The sequence below is a fragment of the Micropterus dolomieu genome, linkage group LG06, assembly GCF_021292245.1.
Source record: "Micropterus dolomieu isolate WLL.071019.BEF.003 ecotype Adirondacks linkage group LG06, ASM2129224v1, whole genome shotgun sequence".
Taxonomy (NCBI): domain Eukaryota; kingdom Metazoa; phylum Chordata; class Actinopteri; order Centrarchiformes; family Centrarchidae; genus Micropterus; species Micropterus dolomieu.
In genome coordinates this window covers 13,829,575-13,846,775 of record NC_060155.1, presented here as the reverse complement: position 1 = coordinate 13,846,775, position 17,201 = coordinate 13,829,575, and the positions used below count along the sequence as shown (strand labels likewise).

General features: G+C 41.5%; 1 protein-coding gene across 2 annotated transcripts in view; it reads left to right on the top strand.

The window, feature by feature from the left end:
• Nucleotides 1-8,855, top strand: part of LOC123971914 (tensin-3-like) — a 32,870-nt gene extending 24,015 nt beyond the window's left edge. For both annotated transcript variants that reach the window (XM_046050981.1, XM_046050982.1), the window contains 13 exons: nt 14-146; nt 280-363; nt 2,152-2,284; nt 2,902-3,461; nt 3,545-3,631; nt 3,737-3,868; nt 5,407-5,502; nt 5,991-6,068; nt 6,253-6,330; nt 6,578-6,746; nt 6,830-6,898; nt 7,158-7,187; nt 7,318-8,855. In XM_046050981.1, the coding sequence (XP_045906937.1) occupies nt 14-146; nt 280-363; nt 2,152-2,284; nt 2,902-3,461; nt 3,545-3,631; nt 3,737-3,868; nt 5,407-5,502; nt 5,991-6,068; nt 6,253-6,330; nt 6,578-6,746; nt 6,830-6,898; nt 7,158-7,187; nt 7,318-7,462 (1,794 nt within the window). In that variant the 3' untranslated portion in view covers nt 7,463-8,855. The remainder of the gene's footprint in view (nt 1-13; nt 147-279; nt 364-2,151; nt 2,285-2,901; nt 3,462-3,544; nt 3,632-3,736; nt 3,869-5,406; nt 5,503-5,990; nt 6,069-6,252; nt 6,331-6,577; nt 6,747-6,829; nt 6,899-7,157; nt 7,188-7,317) is intronic.
• Nucleotides 8,856-17,201: the final 8,346 nt, after the last annotated feature.

Here is a 17,201-nt window from a genome sequence, read left to right as displayed (position 1 = left end):
GTTGTTGTTACAGCATCACATGTTGTACAGGAGTGACAGTGCTGACTACAGGGGCCAGGGCCCAGACATGGACAGTGGGGTCGAGGCTGGGAGTGACATGACTCCACCCACTCCTGCCTTCCCTATCTCTCCGCCGACACCTTATGGTAAGTACTATATGGTTCCGGTGTCATTGTAAATACCGGTAGGTTTACTTTTGTTGAGCATTTGTGACCAGCTTTGTTTGTTTAATTTGGTTTAATTAAATGCCCCCTCTCCTGTTTCCTTCTGTATTTTCAGTGAAAAACATATCGGAATTCAATCTCCTCAGGCAAACACCATCTCCTAGCATGCAGTCTTTTGGAGTCTACAGAACAGACCATGGTAGGTTCAAGTCTCTTCAAAAGGCAAACTCACGTGAAGCTGTTATGAAAATTCTTCAGTTTGAGAGAAGAAAGTGGTCTTCCTTTGTGAACTTTTAGCGTTTAAGAATAGACCCTGGAAAACAGAACAATGGTACAGAAAAAACAGTTCTCCATATGATTTATGGTAAATATTTAAAATGCAGAAAGGTTATAAACACATGGATCAGTTGACTTTTTTCTAAGGTTATGGATTTGAGGCACCTTTATTATAGAAAGTTGACCATGTTTCACAACAGAAAGCCCCCAAAACATTTAGACAGTCTTCTTTGTTTTCCACTATACCTCTTTTAAATACATTAACCACATAAAGATAGTGAGTGACTGAAAGACATATGATGAGTGAGAGGTAATTGTAAGAATCTTGTTTCACGTCTGCCCTGTGACTGCCTGTTTGGATCCACTACCTCATTAGAACAGAGCTGTTTCAGGTCCCCCTTGCTTTACCTAATAATGGTGACATTGTTGGTTGGAATTTTTGCAGTCTTGAGACAGAGCCTGAAAACAAAGAGGTCTCATAAATACAAAAGCAGGGAGATTCCTAACCAGTCTCTGCCCTTCATGTTTAGTTTTTGGAGAATGTCTGCGTGGCTGCGGTCTGAAGAGAAAACTTTTTTAGATCTTACATTGTTGTTCTTTAGATTAGAACTGAGCTGTTTTTGTGTCTTTTTTTGTATTGATGTTGTTTTTCCTGTGGTGTTTATCTGAGGTGGAATTCACCCTGGCTGTAAGATTCTCAGAGATGGAAAGAGTTGAGCATTTATAGTGCTTTGTAGCATCAGCATCTCTGGACTTCATTGTAAATTCCAAAGTCATTTTATTGTCTACTCAATGTTGTTGTTTTTTGATCAGTGTGGTCACAGAAGCACAATATTGTACATGTTGGGAGCTGCCCACATACAGATGGACCATCTCTACTCCTAACGTGTACTTTCATTCTGCTTTGACCTCATATGGACTTATTTCCATCTACAGTATATCAAAAGGTTGTAGGGCAGATCTGTGCCGCTGCTGAGCCTCTAACTACCTCAGACGCTCAGGCAAGAATCACCACATTCAGTCCTGCCACATTTCCATGGTAACTGTGGGTCAGGAAGTACGGCACAAAAAAACTTTTCTTCCCCAGTGAAAGTGTCTCTGGGTACACAGAGGGGTTGTAGGGACAAGAAGAAACCAGCAACTCTTTCAGCTTTGCACCTTTTGCTTCTATAAAAGTTACCCAGAGAAAACCTGGCTGTAAAGCCTGAGTAGAAACATGAGGTTTTAGATTCGGGGCTGTCAGTGGCTATGATTGATTGACATGATTATCTAAAAGCCTAATGTTAGAGGGCTTTTAATTTCTAGCTGCAATGAAGTCTGATTTGTTGACTCTGTGGGTTGTGGCAGGGGTAATTGGTGATTGGTTTTATATAGATTGATGGCCGGTTCAAGGCCACATGGACAGTTTTCATTTAATTTAAATTCCAATATTGATTGTTTGTTACATGAAAGAATCCAGAGCTCCTTCCCAAGGGATTTTCTTCCATAATCCATGGCTGTTTTTTCTCGTATGGTACAGTACCATGTGTTACAGCAAGTTATTTTAACTTTTTGGTTTTGTGCAGATTTTCTCTCAGTGATTGTTGTAAAAATGTGTTTTAGATTCAGTGTCATTTGTTTTCATTTAATTCAGCATTTAAAAAAACAGCACCTGACCGCAATAAATGCGTGTGATTTTCGGTTTCTGATGTGTTTTCTTGGTCTCGCACAGAACCCCGGGGATATTCAGAGATGATCAGTCATGTTGGAGTTGACGGTTTACCAGACTCCTCCATCAACTGCCACAGGACGCTAAGTGCTACACACACGTCTTCTATTGTTGGGACCCTTCAGCGGACAGACAGGTACAGATCTGTGCTATCCAGAAACTTAAAGCAGCAATTTTTTAATGCTAGAAGGCAGAATTCCTAAAACAAACTTACGACTAAGGTTTTGATTTCCAGTGAGGTGGGATTAACAGCACATTTCTATATCAATTACAATGTGTCTTCTCCTTTAATGCTAACACCAGTGATATAAACAGTAAGTCAAATTCCATCAACCTGTTTTTATGTACGTTTTCAATTTGTGTTTAAAAACCAGATTGAAAAGAAATTCCAAATAAAAGTAGACAGTTATTACACTTGGCTAAGGTGAAAAAGCTTGTGTATTGATAAAAAAACAAATGCAACTAAGTAAAACTATTTATCTAGCAAATAAATAATGACGTACACGAAGCATGTGATTTAAAGGTCACTCGTCACTGACTAGAAATGACAGCAGATGAAGACACTTCTGAGTTGAGCAAAGAGGAGACTGTAACCATCGTCAAATTATTACAAGAAATAATCATAAATGCAATATTTTCACCAGATTTGCATTTTCTTTTGCTGATTATCTGGAAATTTGTTCTACATTTGATTGGAAACTTGACTTAACGTTTATTTAATGTACGTTTATGACCTTTTTCTCTGAACTTAAGTTCAACCATGAACCAGTCCTGGCCAGAGCATCCCGTCCTGAGCCGCCACTCCTCTCTGAGCACCTACCCCTCTCCCAGACACCCACTGCAGCACGCCATGTCACTGGACTACAGCCACCACTCTCCTCCCCTGCACCACCCCCACATCCACCCTGCCCCCAATGCACATAGCTCTCCTCGAAGCAGCCAGCGAAGCTGTTTGGCTCGCTATGCCCTCAGCCGCAGTCCCGCTCAATGCTTTGATGAGCAGGATGACTCTGGCCTCAGCTATGGCACAGACTGTCCAAACTCCCCCTCTTCTCTGCTGAGAAATGGAGGCATGGACAGGGAACATTTGACCTCCATGGATGGGCAGAATCAGTCACAGCTGTCTCAGATGCACCCCCCACTTCTGCCTGAGAAGAAGAGGGCATCAGATGGGGAGCATTCTCTGGGAACAGCGTCTCCAGCTCACAGTGGGTTCTCGAGTCCCCACAGTGGGAGCACCCTGAGTATTCCCTTCCCTAATGTTTTGCCTGACCTCTCAGCTCAGATGCCGGGCACAGCCTCACCTCTGCCAGGTAAGCTGCAGTCCCCTGAAGGTTATTTCTCATAATCAATATTGTACTGATTATTTGACTCATATTTATGTGTTTTTTTCCAGATGTACTGACCAGTAAGCAGGATACAGTAAAATTTGTGCAGGACACATCAAAATTCTGGTACAAACCAGATATCTCAAGGGATCACGGTAGGCTTCCAGTGTCCACTTTTGTTCCAGGGTAATCAGAGAAAATCAACTTTTTTGCAGAACTATAGAGCTGCCTCACAATAACATACATTTCTGTTCATGCAGCCATTTCAGTCTTGAAGGACAAGGAGCCTGGCTGCTTCATCGTGCGGGACAGCCATTCCTTTAGAGGGGCCTATGGACTGGCAATGAAGGTGGCTACTCCCCCACCCTCAGTTCTCCAGCAGTCCAAGAAAGGTACGGTAGATGGGGACAAAAATGTCTGTGGTAGGGTATATTGAACTGTAGTCAGTCAGCATGATTAGTCTAGCTTAGCAGAAAGACTGGAAGCTGGGGGAAACGGTAACAACAGGTTTTTTGTATGGTTTAAACAAACAAATTACAACATGTTAATTAGTAAGCTTTATAAGTGTTGGTAGTTTTTTCAATCAATTTTGGACACAGCAAAGTTAGCTTCCCCCTCCTTCTAGACTTCATCCTAAGCTAGGCGAAAATCCTCCCGACTGCATCTCCAGAAATGAGATTGGTTTCAGCCTGCTCATTTTAGTACGGGAAAGAAAGCAAATAAGAGTATTTTCCCCAAAAGGTAAATTATTCTTTCAGTTATTATAGTGAGGATAACAGCGATTATTCTAGTTGTACAGAGATCCTGGGAATCATATGTCACACAATCACACAAAAAGCTATCTACAGTTACAGCCCACTGTACTCATCTTCTCATGCTGGAACATGAGAGTCCCTCCCTCTGTTTGTGTGTGAGAGCTACTCACTCTATGTTTCTCTCCTGGGCATCATCATGAGGAAGCCAAACAGACCCCTTTTGCCTGATAGCCTTAGATGTACGGCTAATGTTTCACCTCTTAACAGAGGGTGTGCCGGGTCCATAAGCCTACTCTGATCCCAGAGCCTTCTCCTGGGAATCTTTCTGCCCCACATAACTCTGTCTGATATGGATGTAATATCCAGTGACAGGGGTCAAAAAAGGCTGCTGGGTTATTTACTTCCTAGTGTGTTTGTTTTGCATGTCCAGGAAATACAGAGGGAGGGATTTTTGGGAAAGAAAACAAAGTCTCTGGAAGAATCTGGCCAAACATTCTCTGGCCATGTTTCAACATGAAAACAAAGGCTGATTGAGTGATGATAGTGAATTACGCATCACTTTTTCTTATTCAAAAAAGGGCCAGAGGATATTAATTCCCACGCAATGTGTATTAAAACAAGTTGGACTATTTATAAGGTATATGTTTTTTGTCAAAACCAACATGAGGACTCAAAGAATGCCCTTATGTCCTTCTTGCACCAGCCCACCACAGCGTTCAACCCTTTCATTTTATCCCCCACTCACACCTGTCCTTTTGTTTGCCCTCACCCCTTCGCAATCCAACGGCACCTGTGGTGACATCATGACACGGTCCTTCTCCACACTTTCAGCTTAGGGCATTGAGCCTCCTTATAAGTGTGAAACCCAACCCACCTTAAGGAGCGGGCCTTTCTCCAAGCCTTTGTGTCAAGACATTCCTCACATAGACCCCTCCTGCCCCCTCAGTGGCGCTTCTGTTGAATCATAATCCCATTAATCTCTGGAGAGCTTGAATGTAGCGATTTAATGTTTTTATGTAACTCTTCAAGGCTGGGAAATTACGTGTTGTACTGAGATACATGCTTGGAGCTATTATGTGGGTCAGAGTAAAACAGAGGACAGTTTTGCTAAAACAGACATGTGGTGCGGTATTAATTATCTCTCTCATTTCTTCATTCGTAATTTTTTCTAACAGGAGGCGATCTAGCCAATGAATTAGTACGCCATTTCCTGATTGAGTGTACACAGAAAGGAGTGCGATTGAAGGGTTGCCCCAATGAGCCCTATTTTGGTGAGTACCTAACTCTGTTAAAACCTGTCCCTTCACAGCTGGTTTGCAACAGTGACATCTCCTGGCTGTTTAGCTACACTGCACAAAGTGCAAGACTCCAAGCACCATACTGCCCTCTATTGGTGTACGGAGCATTGTACCACTGACTTGTGATGCCCTTTATCCAAAACCTTTAATTTCATGTCCAATGCTTTTATCAGTCCTTTTTTGACTGGAATTGTGTTTTTTTTCCTGGCCCCTGAGTAGCTATCAGCAGCTATCTGTTGTTGTTGTTGTTGTTGTTTTGGCTACTACATGGACAATCAATCAAATCAACTAGGCGGTCATTCCATTGAACGTTTTATTTTTGTCTTCTTTTTAGTAATATCTTTGCATTGTATGTTCCTTTTTTTTTTCTTAGATATACACTAAATTATTAATTGTGTGGCAGTTTTTTTGCAACGTAAAATCTCACTGTGGTATGGATTTGACATCTTATTTTTTTGTAGGAAGCTTAACTGCACTGGTCTGCCAACATTCTATCACTCCTTTGGCCCTGCCCTGCAAACTCATCATACCAGACAGCGGTAAACGTTCAACACACATTCACAGACCTACTTTTATAGAGGAAGATGATGGTCAGATAGAATAATAAACTATTATTTAGGTTTTGTGGCTACCCATATCTGCCAGTCTGTCTGTTTAGCTGTCTGGCCATTTTAGGTTTTTACTAAATAATCTCACTGACGTTATTGCTTTTCTTGTTCATAGATCCTCTTGAAGATGTTGTGGAGACTACATCACATTCAGTCACCAACTCTGCCGCTGAGCTGCTAAAACAGGGCGCAGGTAATCAGGCGTCTAAGATGCTTTGAATAGCCATTGTGACAAAGCAATGACGGCATGGTACACAAACAATACTTGTGTGCAATTCTGTGATACTTTTGGAAATGAGCGCATCCACACTTACCCACACATTATTCCTTGTCCTGTTATTATGGATGGTGGGGCTGAGTCACTGAATACACTTGCTCTACACTTACTTGCACTTAGCAGTTGTGATGTGAGTTTAATTTGAATCGTTGTGTTCCTGCAGCCTGCAATGTGTGGTACCTATGCTCTGTGGAGATGGAGTCACTAACGGGCGTCCAGGCGGTGCAGAAAGCCACCAGTATGACTCTGAGTGCCGACCCTCCACCAACCTCCACTGTAGTCCACTTCAAGGTGTCCTCCCAGGGAATCACCCTCACAGACAACCAGAGGAAGTGAGTACCACACAGGCATATTTACACCACGCATACATGCACAGACTTATTTCTCACAATAACCACCCCCTGTCTCCTTTTAGGCTCTTCTTCAGGAGGCATTACAATGTCAATACGGTCATATTTTGTGCATTGGACCCTCAAGATAGAAAGTGAGTATTACTGATTTATAGTTTGAACATATAATGTAAGTGCTTGTCATGTTAGGCAAACCTGTTATTTTTCCAAACAGGTATGGTGTGTCAAAATGTATCCTGGAAAATCTCATGGCCAATGGCAAATGACAGAAAACCCCAAAAACTTTACATTGTCACTGGTAATTTTAAATGTGCCAGTGGAAAGTAAGGTTCAGTGTATTTAACAAGCTCTACTAAGCCAATGACACTATTGTCCTCTTTTCACCTCTCACAGGTGGAATAATGATGGCTGCTCTTCAGCAAAGTAAGTAAATTATTATTATTTTCAAATTGCTACAACCAGAGCAGCATTAAAGCAGTTATTTGTAAAGTGACATGGTCAGTTTGAGGCAGATGACAGCGCTGCTATTAAGTACTTTGCTCCACCTCTCCAGGATCTTTGGCTTTGTGGCGAGGAAAACTGGCACTTCTATGGACAATGTCTGCCACCTGTTTGCAGAGCATGACCCCGAGCAACCAGCAAGCGCCATTGTGAACTTTGTTTCCAAGGTGATGATTGGCTCGCAGAAGAGTAAGTAGGCCTGCAACGGACTGAGCTGATCTCCTGGACAGACTTTTACTCAGAGTAGAAACATGGGATAAAAACTGAAAGGCTGAAGAAAGGACAAAATGTCAGGACTGAAGACGGCAGTGACATTAACCGTGGATATTAACTGGATGTTCAATACGTAATGATCACTAACCAGCACCAGGACATTTAATGACATATTTTAATAGAAAAATATAACCCCCCTTCTGTTGTTCTTCTTTCCTGTAAAAATTAACTATAAAGTAGCCAAGAAAGAAAACAACTAAATCATAAGAAATGTGTAATAATTATTTACTGGTTTACAGTTATAATGTCTTATACAGTTAGATATATTCATGCTCAACATATTTTTAGTACATAACACACATAACATAAAGGCTGCTTTTCTTATTCGTGCATAGCAGTAATATGGAAAAATCAAGAAAAACTTGTGTTGTTGCATGTCATGTTTTTGTCTCTAATATTTAACCACAACAAACATAATTCAAGATATTAACATTCTAAAGTTGTAGCCGATGTAGAAGCACCTCTGATCTCCATCTGTCCAGCGTGCAGTATTTTCAAGTGGCATTTAAAATGTGGTGAAGCAGTGAGCAAATATGTATAATTTGAACTTTGGGAATAGGCTGTCGCATACAGGATGATCTTATTTTATCTATGCAATGTCAAATTTTATTTTTTTAAACCATGACCTTCTGTACATGTGCAGCATGTATGTGGCTTCTTTGAACTTGTTAAATAATTTTCTTCTTAAGATATATGATTGTGCGTGTGTGTTGAAAAGAGAGAACCCATAGAAAATATTTTAATTAAACCCTAATATATTGACTTGACTCGAGTTGGTTAAAAACACATCAGTACTTTGCGTAGTGGCACACCACTCAGCTGCCAAAATTGTACTTTATTTTGAACTCTTGGGGAGCTAAATAACAGCACTGCAGTGTTTCAGTATCAAAAATGCATCACTGTCCTCCATTTTGTACATTTAATTTGAATTAAAAAAAAAAAAGACATAGGCTGCTATATAGAGAGAACAAATATTGTATTATGTTTTAGTCTTGTACAAGTTCTTCAAAGAAAGAAAACGCTCAGTGTTGGAATTGCAAAAATAAATTTAGGATTTGATATACTCCTTTAGTTGTCAGTGACATGTTCACTAAACTTGCTGTGGCCATTTAATCCAGAGAGGGACCTACCACCACAATGCAGCTGTGTTTTTATTATGTATTACCTGTTGTCATCATTTTAATGACCTAATCTGTACCTCATACTTATCTCATACAATATGTGCTTCTGTGTATAACATGTTACATGTGAACAGTTAATTTGTATATTGATATTGCATTGTTTGATGCGTTCTGTAAATAAACAAAATGAAACATTTGTTTAATCATGGTGACCTGTTAACCCCTGACATGGACAGGAACAGTTGCCAAACAATGTCAGTTCCCGGCAAAGGCGATTTCTCAGTGATTTACATTTCGGTTTTTGTATGACTTAAACAAACAAGGTAAAACGTGTTATATTAACATTGGTAACTGGATGTTGTTATCCCCTGTGTCCCCATATCCAGGCTTTGTGCTAAGCTATCTTAGCCAACTTGTGGCAGTAGAAGCCTCATAGTTAGCAAATAGACGCGAGGGTGGTGTCAACATTATCTAACGTTACTCACGGCTAGAAAGCAACTAAGCACATTTCCAAAAATGTTGAACTTTTCCATTAACATACAGTTTTCTATTTTTGTGACAGCGTCACATAACGGTATGTCTATATTCTGTATCTGTTTGTTCTAGCTTTGTATTGAAGCACTCTGATATTTACACTGAGTGAAATATTCAAAGCCAAGACTGCATGTTTTGCATGACTGCACCTTTCCGTCTTACAGACATAGTCTACATGTCTTGTGAATCATTTTATAGCTTACATTTTCTTAAAATTCAGAATCTTATTTGGTAACGTCATAGACTTTGGGTCTCCACTAGAATTTTCTGTGGATTTGGATAATGCTTGGCTGAACAACATGCGTTTGTAATGACTGACCCACTGACAGGCTGGCTGCTATGTAAGGGGTAAGGCACACTGCTGAACCAAAGACACCATGCACAGGTCTTGGCTGATCTTATCTTCCAATAGTAGCTAATCTCACAATACAAAGGAGGATTTGAAAAGTAAGCAGATCATGACTCTATAGCCCAGGGGTCAGGAATGAGGAAAATCTGCTGGTAAAATAAACTATCTGTAGAGAAAATAATACAGTTCAATTTGCTGCCAGCAGAGGACACCAGCAACACAACACTTTTGAACCTGCACAAGTGGAGTAGTTTTGTGACGTGGCTTATTTATCCAGTCAAAATTAACATTCTTAGCTGTAGCCCAAAGGTGAAATAGTAATGGCAACCACCACTAGCCTACCACATCTTTTAAGGAGGCCTACATACAAGTATCGTGCATCTGTGCCTTTCTTTCTCAGTACATGTGCACAGATCCAACACCATGTCCACTCTCACATTTATGAAGTGCAGTAAAAGAGGGTTTTACCTCCACACAAGCCTGGACTGGTTACCCTAATGGTGCTGAGACGGAATAAAATTGCAGAGCTTAACCAAAGAGGGAGGAAGGTGTAATGGGGTGGACCGTCCCTCCTACCCACTTACTACTGTCCCTCTGTGAAAGTGAAGAATTCCTGGGGAGGGCAGGAAGGAAGCGAAGACCCAGGTGTGGCGACTGCAGAGAGCCCAGAGCCCATCTTCCTCTGTTATTTAGTGCGGAGTGGCCTCGAAATAAAAGAAGCTGGGGAAAGTCCAGAAAACCAAGCAACATTATTAGACTACAGAGGAATCTGTCAGGGTAGACAATATTTCACTCCGGTAATAACAGTGTGTGAGCATGAGATGTAGGCCGAACTCGAAACTGCAATGATTCCCCATCAAACTTGATTTATATGTCTTATTATTTACTATTACCAAGCTGATTAATGCGATAGGAGAATCTACTTTAAAAAAACAAAACAGAAATTGCCCCAGAGTTAGGCTTGTTTTCCTACCATTAACATTTACATGGCGACAGCTGATGAGGTGCTGTAATATAATCACTGCTATTGTGTTGACATTCCTGATCTGAGCAAGGACCCGTAACAGACACTGATTGAGGTTGTCACATACAGTATACCTGCCTCAACAAATACCAGCTTTCCAATAAACTTCACAGATTTCCACAAGTCTCTCCTAGCGGCCTGAAGCCAATCAAGTTTCACTTTGCAGATAATGTGGAAGTGAAAGGCCCTGTTTTTCAGGCTGACAGAGCCCATTCTCATTCCTCCAGCACCCCAGCTCTGCAGCATTTTTACGACCACTTAATTAGAGGGGCAGGGCTCATCTCTTTCCTCTGAGGCAGAATAAAGGTTGGGGAGCAAAAATAGAAAGTGCATTCTGGGATGGCCGCACAATTTGAGGCCCCTGTTTGGTATTTGGCAGACGCCAAAACCTCAAAACGCACTGAGATTAATTGTGAGGCTTCAGGTCAGGTCAAGACAATGGCCAACACCATCACCATTAGTTATTTTCATCATTTCAGAATGTGTGTCAAGTGTCAAAGCTGCATATTTCTGTTCCATACCCAGAGAGAATGTGACAGTTTGGGATGTATTGTTGTCATGACCACACTAAAAAGTGAGTTACAGAGCTCACGGGTACGCCATGACTGTGGCTGTGGAGGGGTCTCAATAGGCCATGGTCATAGTTACTGATCTTGAAACAACAAGCAATGAGGTCAAGTGTGTTTACATCACAGTTTAAGCAAAGGTGTTGGTCTCTGGCCAAGAGCAGAGGCCCCCGACTTTGTTTGAGTGATGTGCCCCCCTGTGCCCCATCAGATGAGCTCAAGAACCAACCAAAATGCTCCAAAAAAGTTCATTTTAAAAGATTTTAAATGGGAAGTGTTTTAAAAGTGGATACTGACACAATCGTCTTTATTCAATCCATGACATAGGACCTTTGTTTTAAATCAAGTATCTTTCAAGTTTGCAAGTGTATTGTGTGTGTGGGTGGGTGTCGGGGAGTTGGGGCGTACTAAAAATTAAATGTCTCGCCAATTTTATTGTAACTTCTGAATAGTTTCCTGTTGGCCATACAGTGTACCTTATATCTCTCATTTACCTAAATGTTTCTTCTGCAATGGCTTTTCACAATTCTCTGTCACATAGACCAACAAAATAAACTAAACCAAACATAAACTAAGCACAAAAGACAACAGACAGGAATAATGTAAAATTTAAATAACAGGAAAAACTATACAACTTTTTTCACTTGCGTACTTGTACTATAGAAAGTAAATTAGATTAGCTGGGTGAACCTGCCAGACTCACTGACTGTGCATGATAACTCTGTCTTTTCTCTTCATTCTCTACATCAAACCACATCTTGCAACCACAGACCACCATCACTTATAAAATAAATGGAGCATTGTAGTGCCTGCATCTGCAAGGGATATTCCCTCCTCCACCAAACCATAATTTTGTCCTCGTTCACGAGTAATGGCTTGTTGGTGTCCGTGAGAAAAAGATACATGACTGTGCAAGAATAAATTCCATGTAATGGAAATCATGCTCTCCATAATTTAGTTACTATAGTTCTTAAATAACAAGGCTCAGTGACAGATTGACTGAAAGAGCAAAAATGACAATCAATATGCTTTGCACATGTGAGTTAATGTACGATACATGTTCACCTAATGTGTCCTTATGAGACAGAGAAATACAGACATAGGAAGTGATACTGTCTAGGGGGTGGGGGTGGGTGTTGGGGTTGGAGCCCAATGTGAGCGGCGCCACTCTCAGCCCACTTCCAAGCACTCAGCAATCCGTCAGGCTGAATGCTGAGAGTTCCTCTCTCTCCATCCTCCACTTTGCTCAGACCTAATTACAGCCTTGGACTGCCTCAGGGGCCAAGCCTCCAGAAATGGGGACCATGACAGCTTCATGAACAGACCACTCCAAAAAAAATAAATAAATAACCAACCTTGGAATAAGATGAAAGGTGGCCTTTGCCCCTTTGGCTCTTTATTTTGTCCACTATTCAGACCACATCTAATAATCGGATAATTGTTGAAGCTCTGTATGGGTGCCAGCCGGAGCAGAATCAAAGGGAAAAGATCGTATTAATCATAATGGAGCTTGAAAAGCCCTAAGACGGGGACACTTAAATGAGAAGCGGTCATAAGACTGTGGGGGGAAAAAAGAATAACAATGACCGTACCAGACTTGTCATGTGATCTGTGGCAGCCTCATTCCTAAACAGGCCCGCCCCTCCCCTCTTACTCTAATACACCTACATACAATATGTACCCACACACTCTCTCTCCACACACACACAGACACACCGGACGCCCACTGCCCTCTCAAATTCCAGCTAAGAATGGGGAAAGAGTTGGTCGGTGTTTGAGACTTAGGGGCATGCACACACATCCTTCTCGTGGATTAACCCAGACATGTTCTGCAGACCTCCAGCTGATAAAACTATGTGCTTTTCATTCTGTGAGCTTTGGCCCTTGATACAGATTCTTGTGCTTTTCCCCATCACTACAGTAACACCATCACCTCTGTCTTTGCACTGAACACAGACAAAATCACACTAACAGAGTCAGAAATGGGGAAGCTCCCAAAAAGAAACATTATTACATATGACACATCAAAATAATACAAAATATCAAAATCAAAATAATAACACTTTCAATAAGAATTTTCAAAATTATATTTTACAGCACCCTGAAGGACTTTTTATGTAAAAAAAACCGGAAATCTCCATGACAAGAAAATGTTCCACCAGCGCTGTGAACATAACATAATATCTTTGTTCATAATTTGGACAGACTGATGTTTAATAATTGAGGTTTCCGCATTGTAATGGTTTGTCTGGCGATAGAAATGTGATAGTTAAAGCAGCATTATTTAAAAAAGTGGCTCACAGCTATGCAAAGCAGCAGCCTATGGCTTTTAGAAGAAACTGAGAATATGTGTGACACCCAGGAGGCAGGCATAAAATTTAGCCAAGGGCTTCAGTTCAGTAAGCTGCAGCACAACTGCTGGAGCCAATGCAGACCACTCTTGGAGCTTCAAGCAAGTGTATTTCTGATTTGCCCTAATCATCTTAAAACTGTGGAAAGTTGCTCTGAATTAGCCTTTGCAAGCAAGTTTCGTTAAACTCATGTACAGTAATATCCTGTGTGTGCAAAAGCAAATTCTTCACACTCCATCTTTATTGAGTGGCTGCTCTGCGGGATGACATTCCATAAGTACATGGCTCCCTGTGCCCAATGCTCTCCTCTGCTATGCTGAATATGCACAGGTGGCCGAGAGACTCGCTTCCAAAGAGGGAGGAAAATCAGCCGGCTTTTTTTCAGCTTATGAAACAAATGTTTGGCATTCCACTGAGCACTGCTCTGCTGTAGACCTGTCTGTTAGCAGGCGGCAGTGCGCCAGGGCTTGTTGGCAACTGATTTGACACTGGCTTCCAAGAAATTTCAAAAGCAAAGAGGAACTGTACACCTCGCCTCTCCTGCTGTTTTCTTTTGGGGTATTTTTTTTTACATTTTGTGCTGATGTATCTATCATCTGTAACCCATTAATAGTGGAGCTAAAAACGCCACAGATGTAATTACTCAGGAATTTTCTCACTTACACGTGTGGTGTGTGTCCTTATTTTAAGGTCTGCTTTGTAGCACTGACAAATGACTAGAACAGGCACAACTATGCCACACTTCCTAATAACAACTTCTTACCACTGCTTTACTGTATATGTGAGGAACGGGTGCATAAGGTGCTGGGGTTTTTTGGAGTCAAAAACACTGAATACCATCACCTTGAATTATGTTCGGCTGGTGAAATATTCTACATGTTTCTCCACTGATGGCTGAATTGTACTTTGACTTTCTTCTGGCCTCCATGAAACTTGTTTACTATAAAATCTCATCACTTACATCATCTTTAAAATTCTGCCCTGCAACAAACATTAAGTCTGCACATAAGTACAGGTTGATGCTACTTATTTTAGCATCAACCTGTTTATTTGTTACCTTTTGAAGCCAGTTCTGCAGAATGACTTTAAGGTGAATAAAGAGATAAACTATATCTACATTATATAACCTGCATACAAGCACGCAAGCAAGAGGAGACGTGTAGACCTGTCCCACAGTTAATAAAGTTGTTGGATTTTCGCTAATATTATACACTGCTCAAAAAAAGTAGGAAACAATCAATCGTCACAGTTTAACATAATGTCACTTAATCTTCAGGGATATCAATCTGTCCAGTTAGGAAGCATAAGTGATTGTGAGTCTCTGTCACTTGTTTTGGTGCAAATGAAAGTGCACTGTAGAGGCAACAGCAAGATAACCCCCCCCCAAAAGGGAATAGTTTTGCTGGTGGTGGCCCTCTCTTTATCTTTCCTGACTGATTGTTCTCTAGTTTTGCATTTTGCTAGTGTCCATGTCACTACTGATTTGGCATGAGTCAGAACCTGCAGCCCGTTCAAGTTGCACAGGTAGTCCAGCTACTCCAGGATGGCACATCTGTACATGCCGTCACAAGAAGGTTTGCTGTGTCTCCCAACACATTCTCTACAGCATGGAGGACATACCAGGAGACGGGCCGTTACACAAGGAGAGCTGGAGAGGGTTGTAGAAGGGCATCAACACAGCAGCAGGACCAGTATCTGCTCCTTTGTGAGAGGAGGAACAGGCGGGGCACTGCCAGAACCCTACAAAAGGCCTCCAGTGGGTATGTTTCTGACCAAACTGTCAGAAACAGACTCTAGGGTGGAATGAGGGATCAACATCCTCTAGTGGGATCTGTTCTCACAGGTGAAAGAGTCTGGAGACACCGCGGTTATGGCTATGCTGTCTGCAACATCACCCAGCATGACCAGTTTGGCGGGTGGTCACTGGTGGTTTTGGGGAGGCATACCCTTGGAGGGTCACACAGACCTTCACATGCTAGCCAACAGTATCCTGTCTGTTGTTAGGTACCACAATGAAATCCTCAGAGCCATTGTGAGACCTTATGCTGGTCCAGTTGGCCCTGGGTTCCTCCTGGTGCAGGACAATGCCCAGCTTCATTTGGCCAAAATGTGTAGGCAGTTCCTTGATGATGAAGGCATCGATGCAATTGACTGTCCCTAACATTCCCCAGACTTGAATCCAATTGAGAACCTCTGGGACATTATCGGTGCATCAGACGCTGCCAAGTAGGTCCACAGACTGTCCAGGAGCTCACGGATGCCCTGATCCAGGTCTGGGAGGAGATCATGTGCCACTTCATCAGGAGCAAGCCCAGATGTTGTCGGAAGTGCTTACAGGCATGTGGGGGCCCTATACACTACTGGGTCACATTATGAGTTGCGTTGATTTTGGTTTCCACTGAACATCATTTTCTTCTTAATGAATTATACAATGTACAGTAAAGACTCTGAACTTCGAACTATTTCATTCATTGAGCTCTAATGTGTGATTTAAGTTTTCCCTTAATTTGAGCAGTGTATATTAAGTGTATAAATTCATGTTATGTACTGTGGTGGGAGTAGTAAAATGTAGACAAGTACAGACAATTTTCAACAGTAAAAGTAGGCATTATGCAGACTGACTTCCTATCATACATTATAATAGAGCCTATACTGATCAATTAATGTGTCTGCAGCATTTTAATATTCTAGAAGGTCAAGGTGGAGAATTTCATATGTTATCAAATAAACTTAGTGGAGTGCAAAGTACAATATTTGCCTCTAAAATGTAGGGGAGAATAAAGTGGGGAGTAAAGTAGGCATACAAGTACCACAGAAGTGTACTTAAGTACTTGAGTAAATGTACTCAGTCCACCACCGTTTTTTTGTCTATTATTTAATATGGCCTCTGTTGCAGGGCTGCACTGTTGTGGCTTATAATGCATCAAAGCTGAAAATAATCATCTTATCCATGGATTGGTCACAGTTTATGAGTTTAAACAGGTCATGCAGGGTCATGTGAAGCAGCTTCTTGGGCCTCAGGCAAACACACGCACACACATAGGCTATACTCCTGTGAACACTTGTACATAAACACACTTACACACTTACAAGTAACAACACTAAACACACATGCAAACATGGAAAAAATGCACATAAGCATAGCAGAGGCCATTTAAGCCTCTTAAATCCACTGTAAGATTATTAGAGCTGGACGAGAAAGCTCTAAATGTCCGACACACACACACACACAAACACACACACACACACACACACACACACACACAAACAAACAAATGGCGCCCCCTATGAATGAAACTATGCACGGCAGATGCTTGGACCTACTCGTGTGTGGGCCCTTCAAACTGAGAGTTCATACATTAAAAACATTTGTGTGTGTTTTTCTTTTGGGTAGTAGGCGATGATTATGTCCTTGACAAATGCATTAAATATGGAAATGTATTCGGGAATATACCATAACTAAATCCGCCAGCTAAAAAGTTGGCTAAAAAGTTTTATTTTATTCAAAATAAATTAAAAGAGCCATGCCGTACATGTTATTCTAATGGTCTGTAAAAGCCCCGTCATATTGCCCTGATGGCTTTAAAGAAATAACGGCCGTCGAGGCAATTCATCAGTAGACCACAAGCTATTCGGGGGTGTGACTACAGTCACTGGGGTCTATATATTGAGATGTTTTGGCCGGAGGCCTTATGTGAATGAGAGAGAAGCTGCCCAG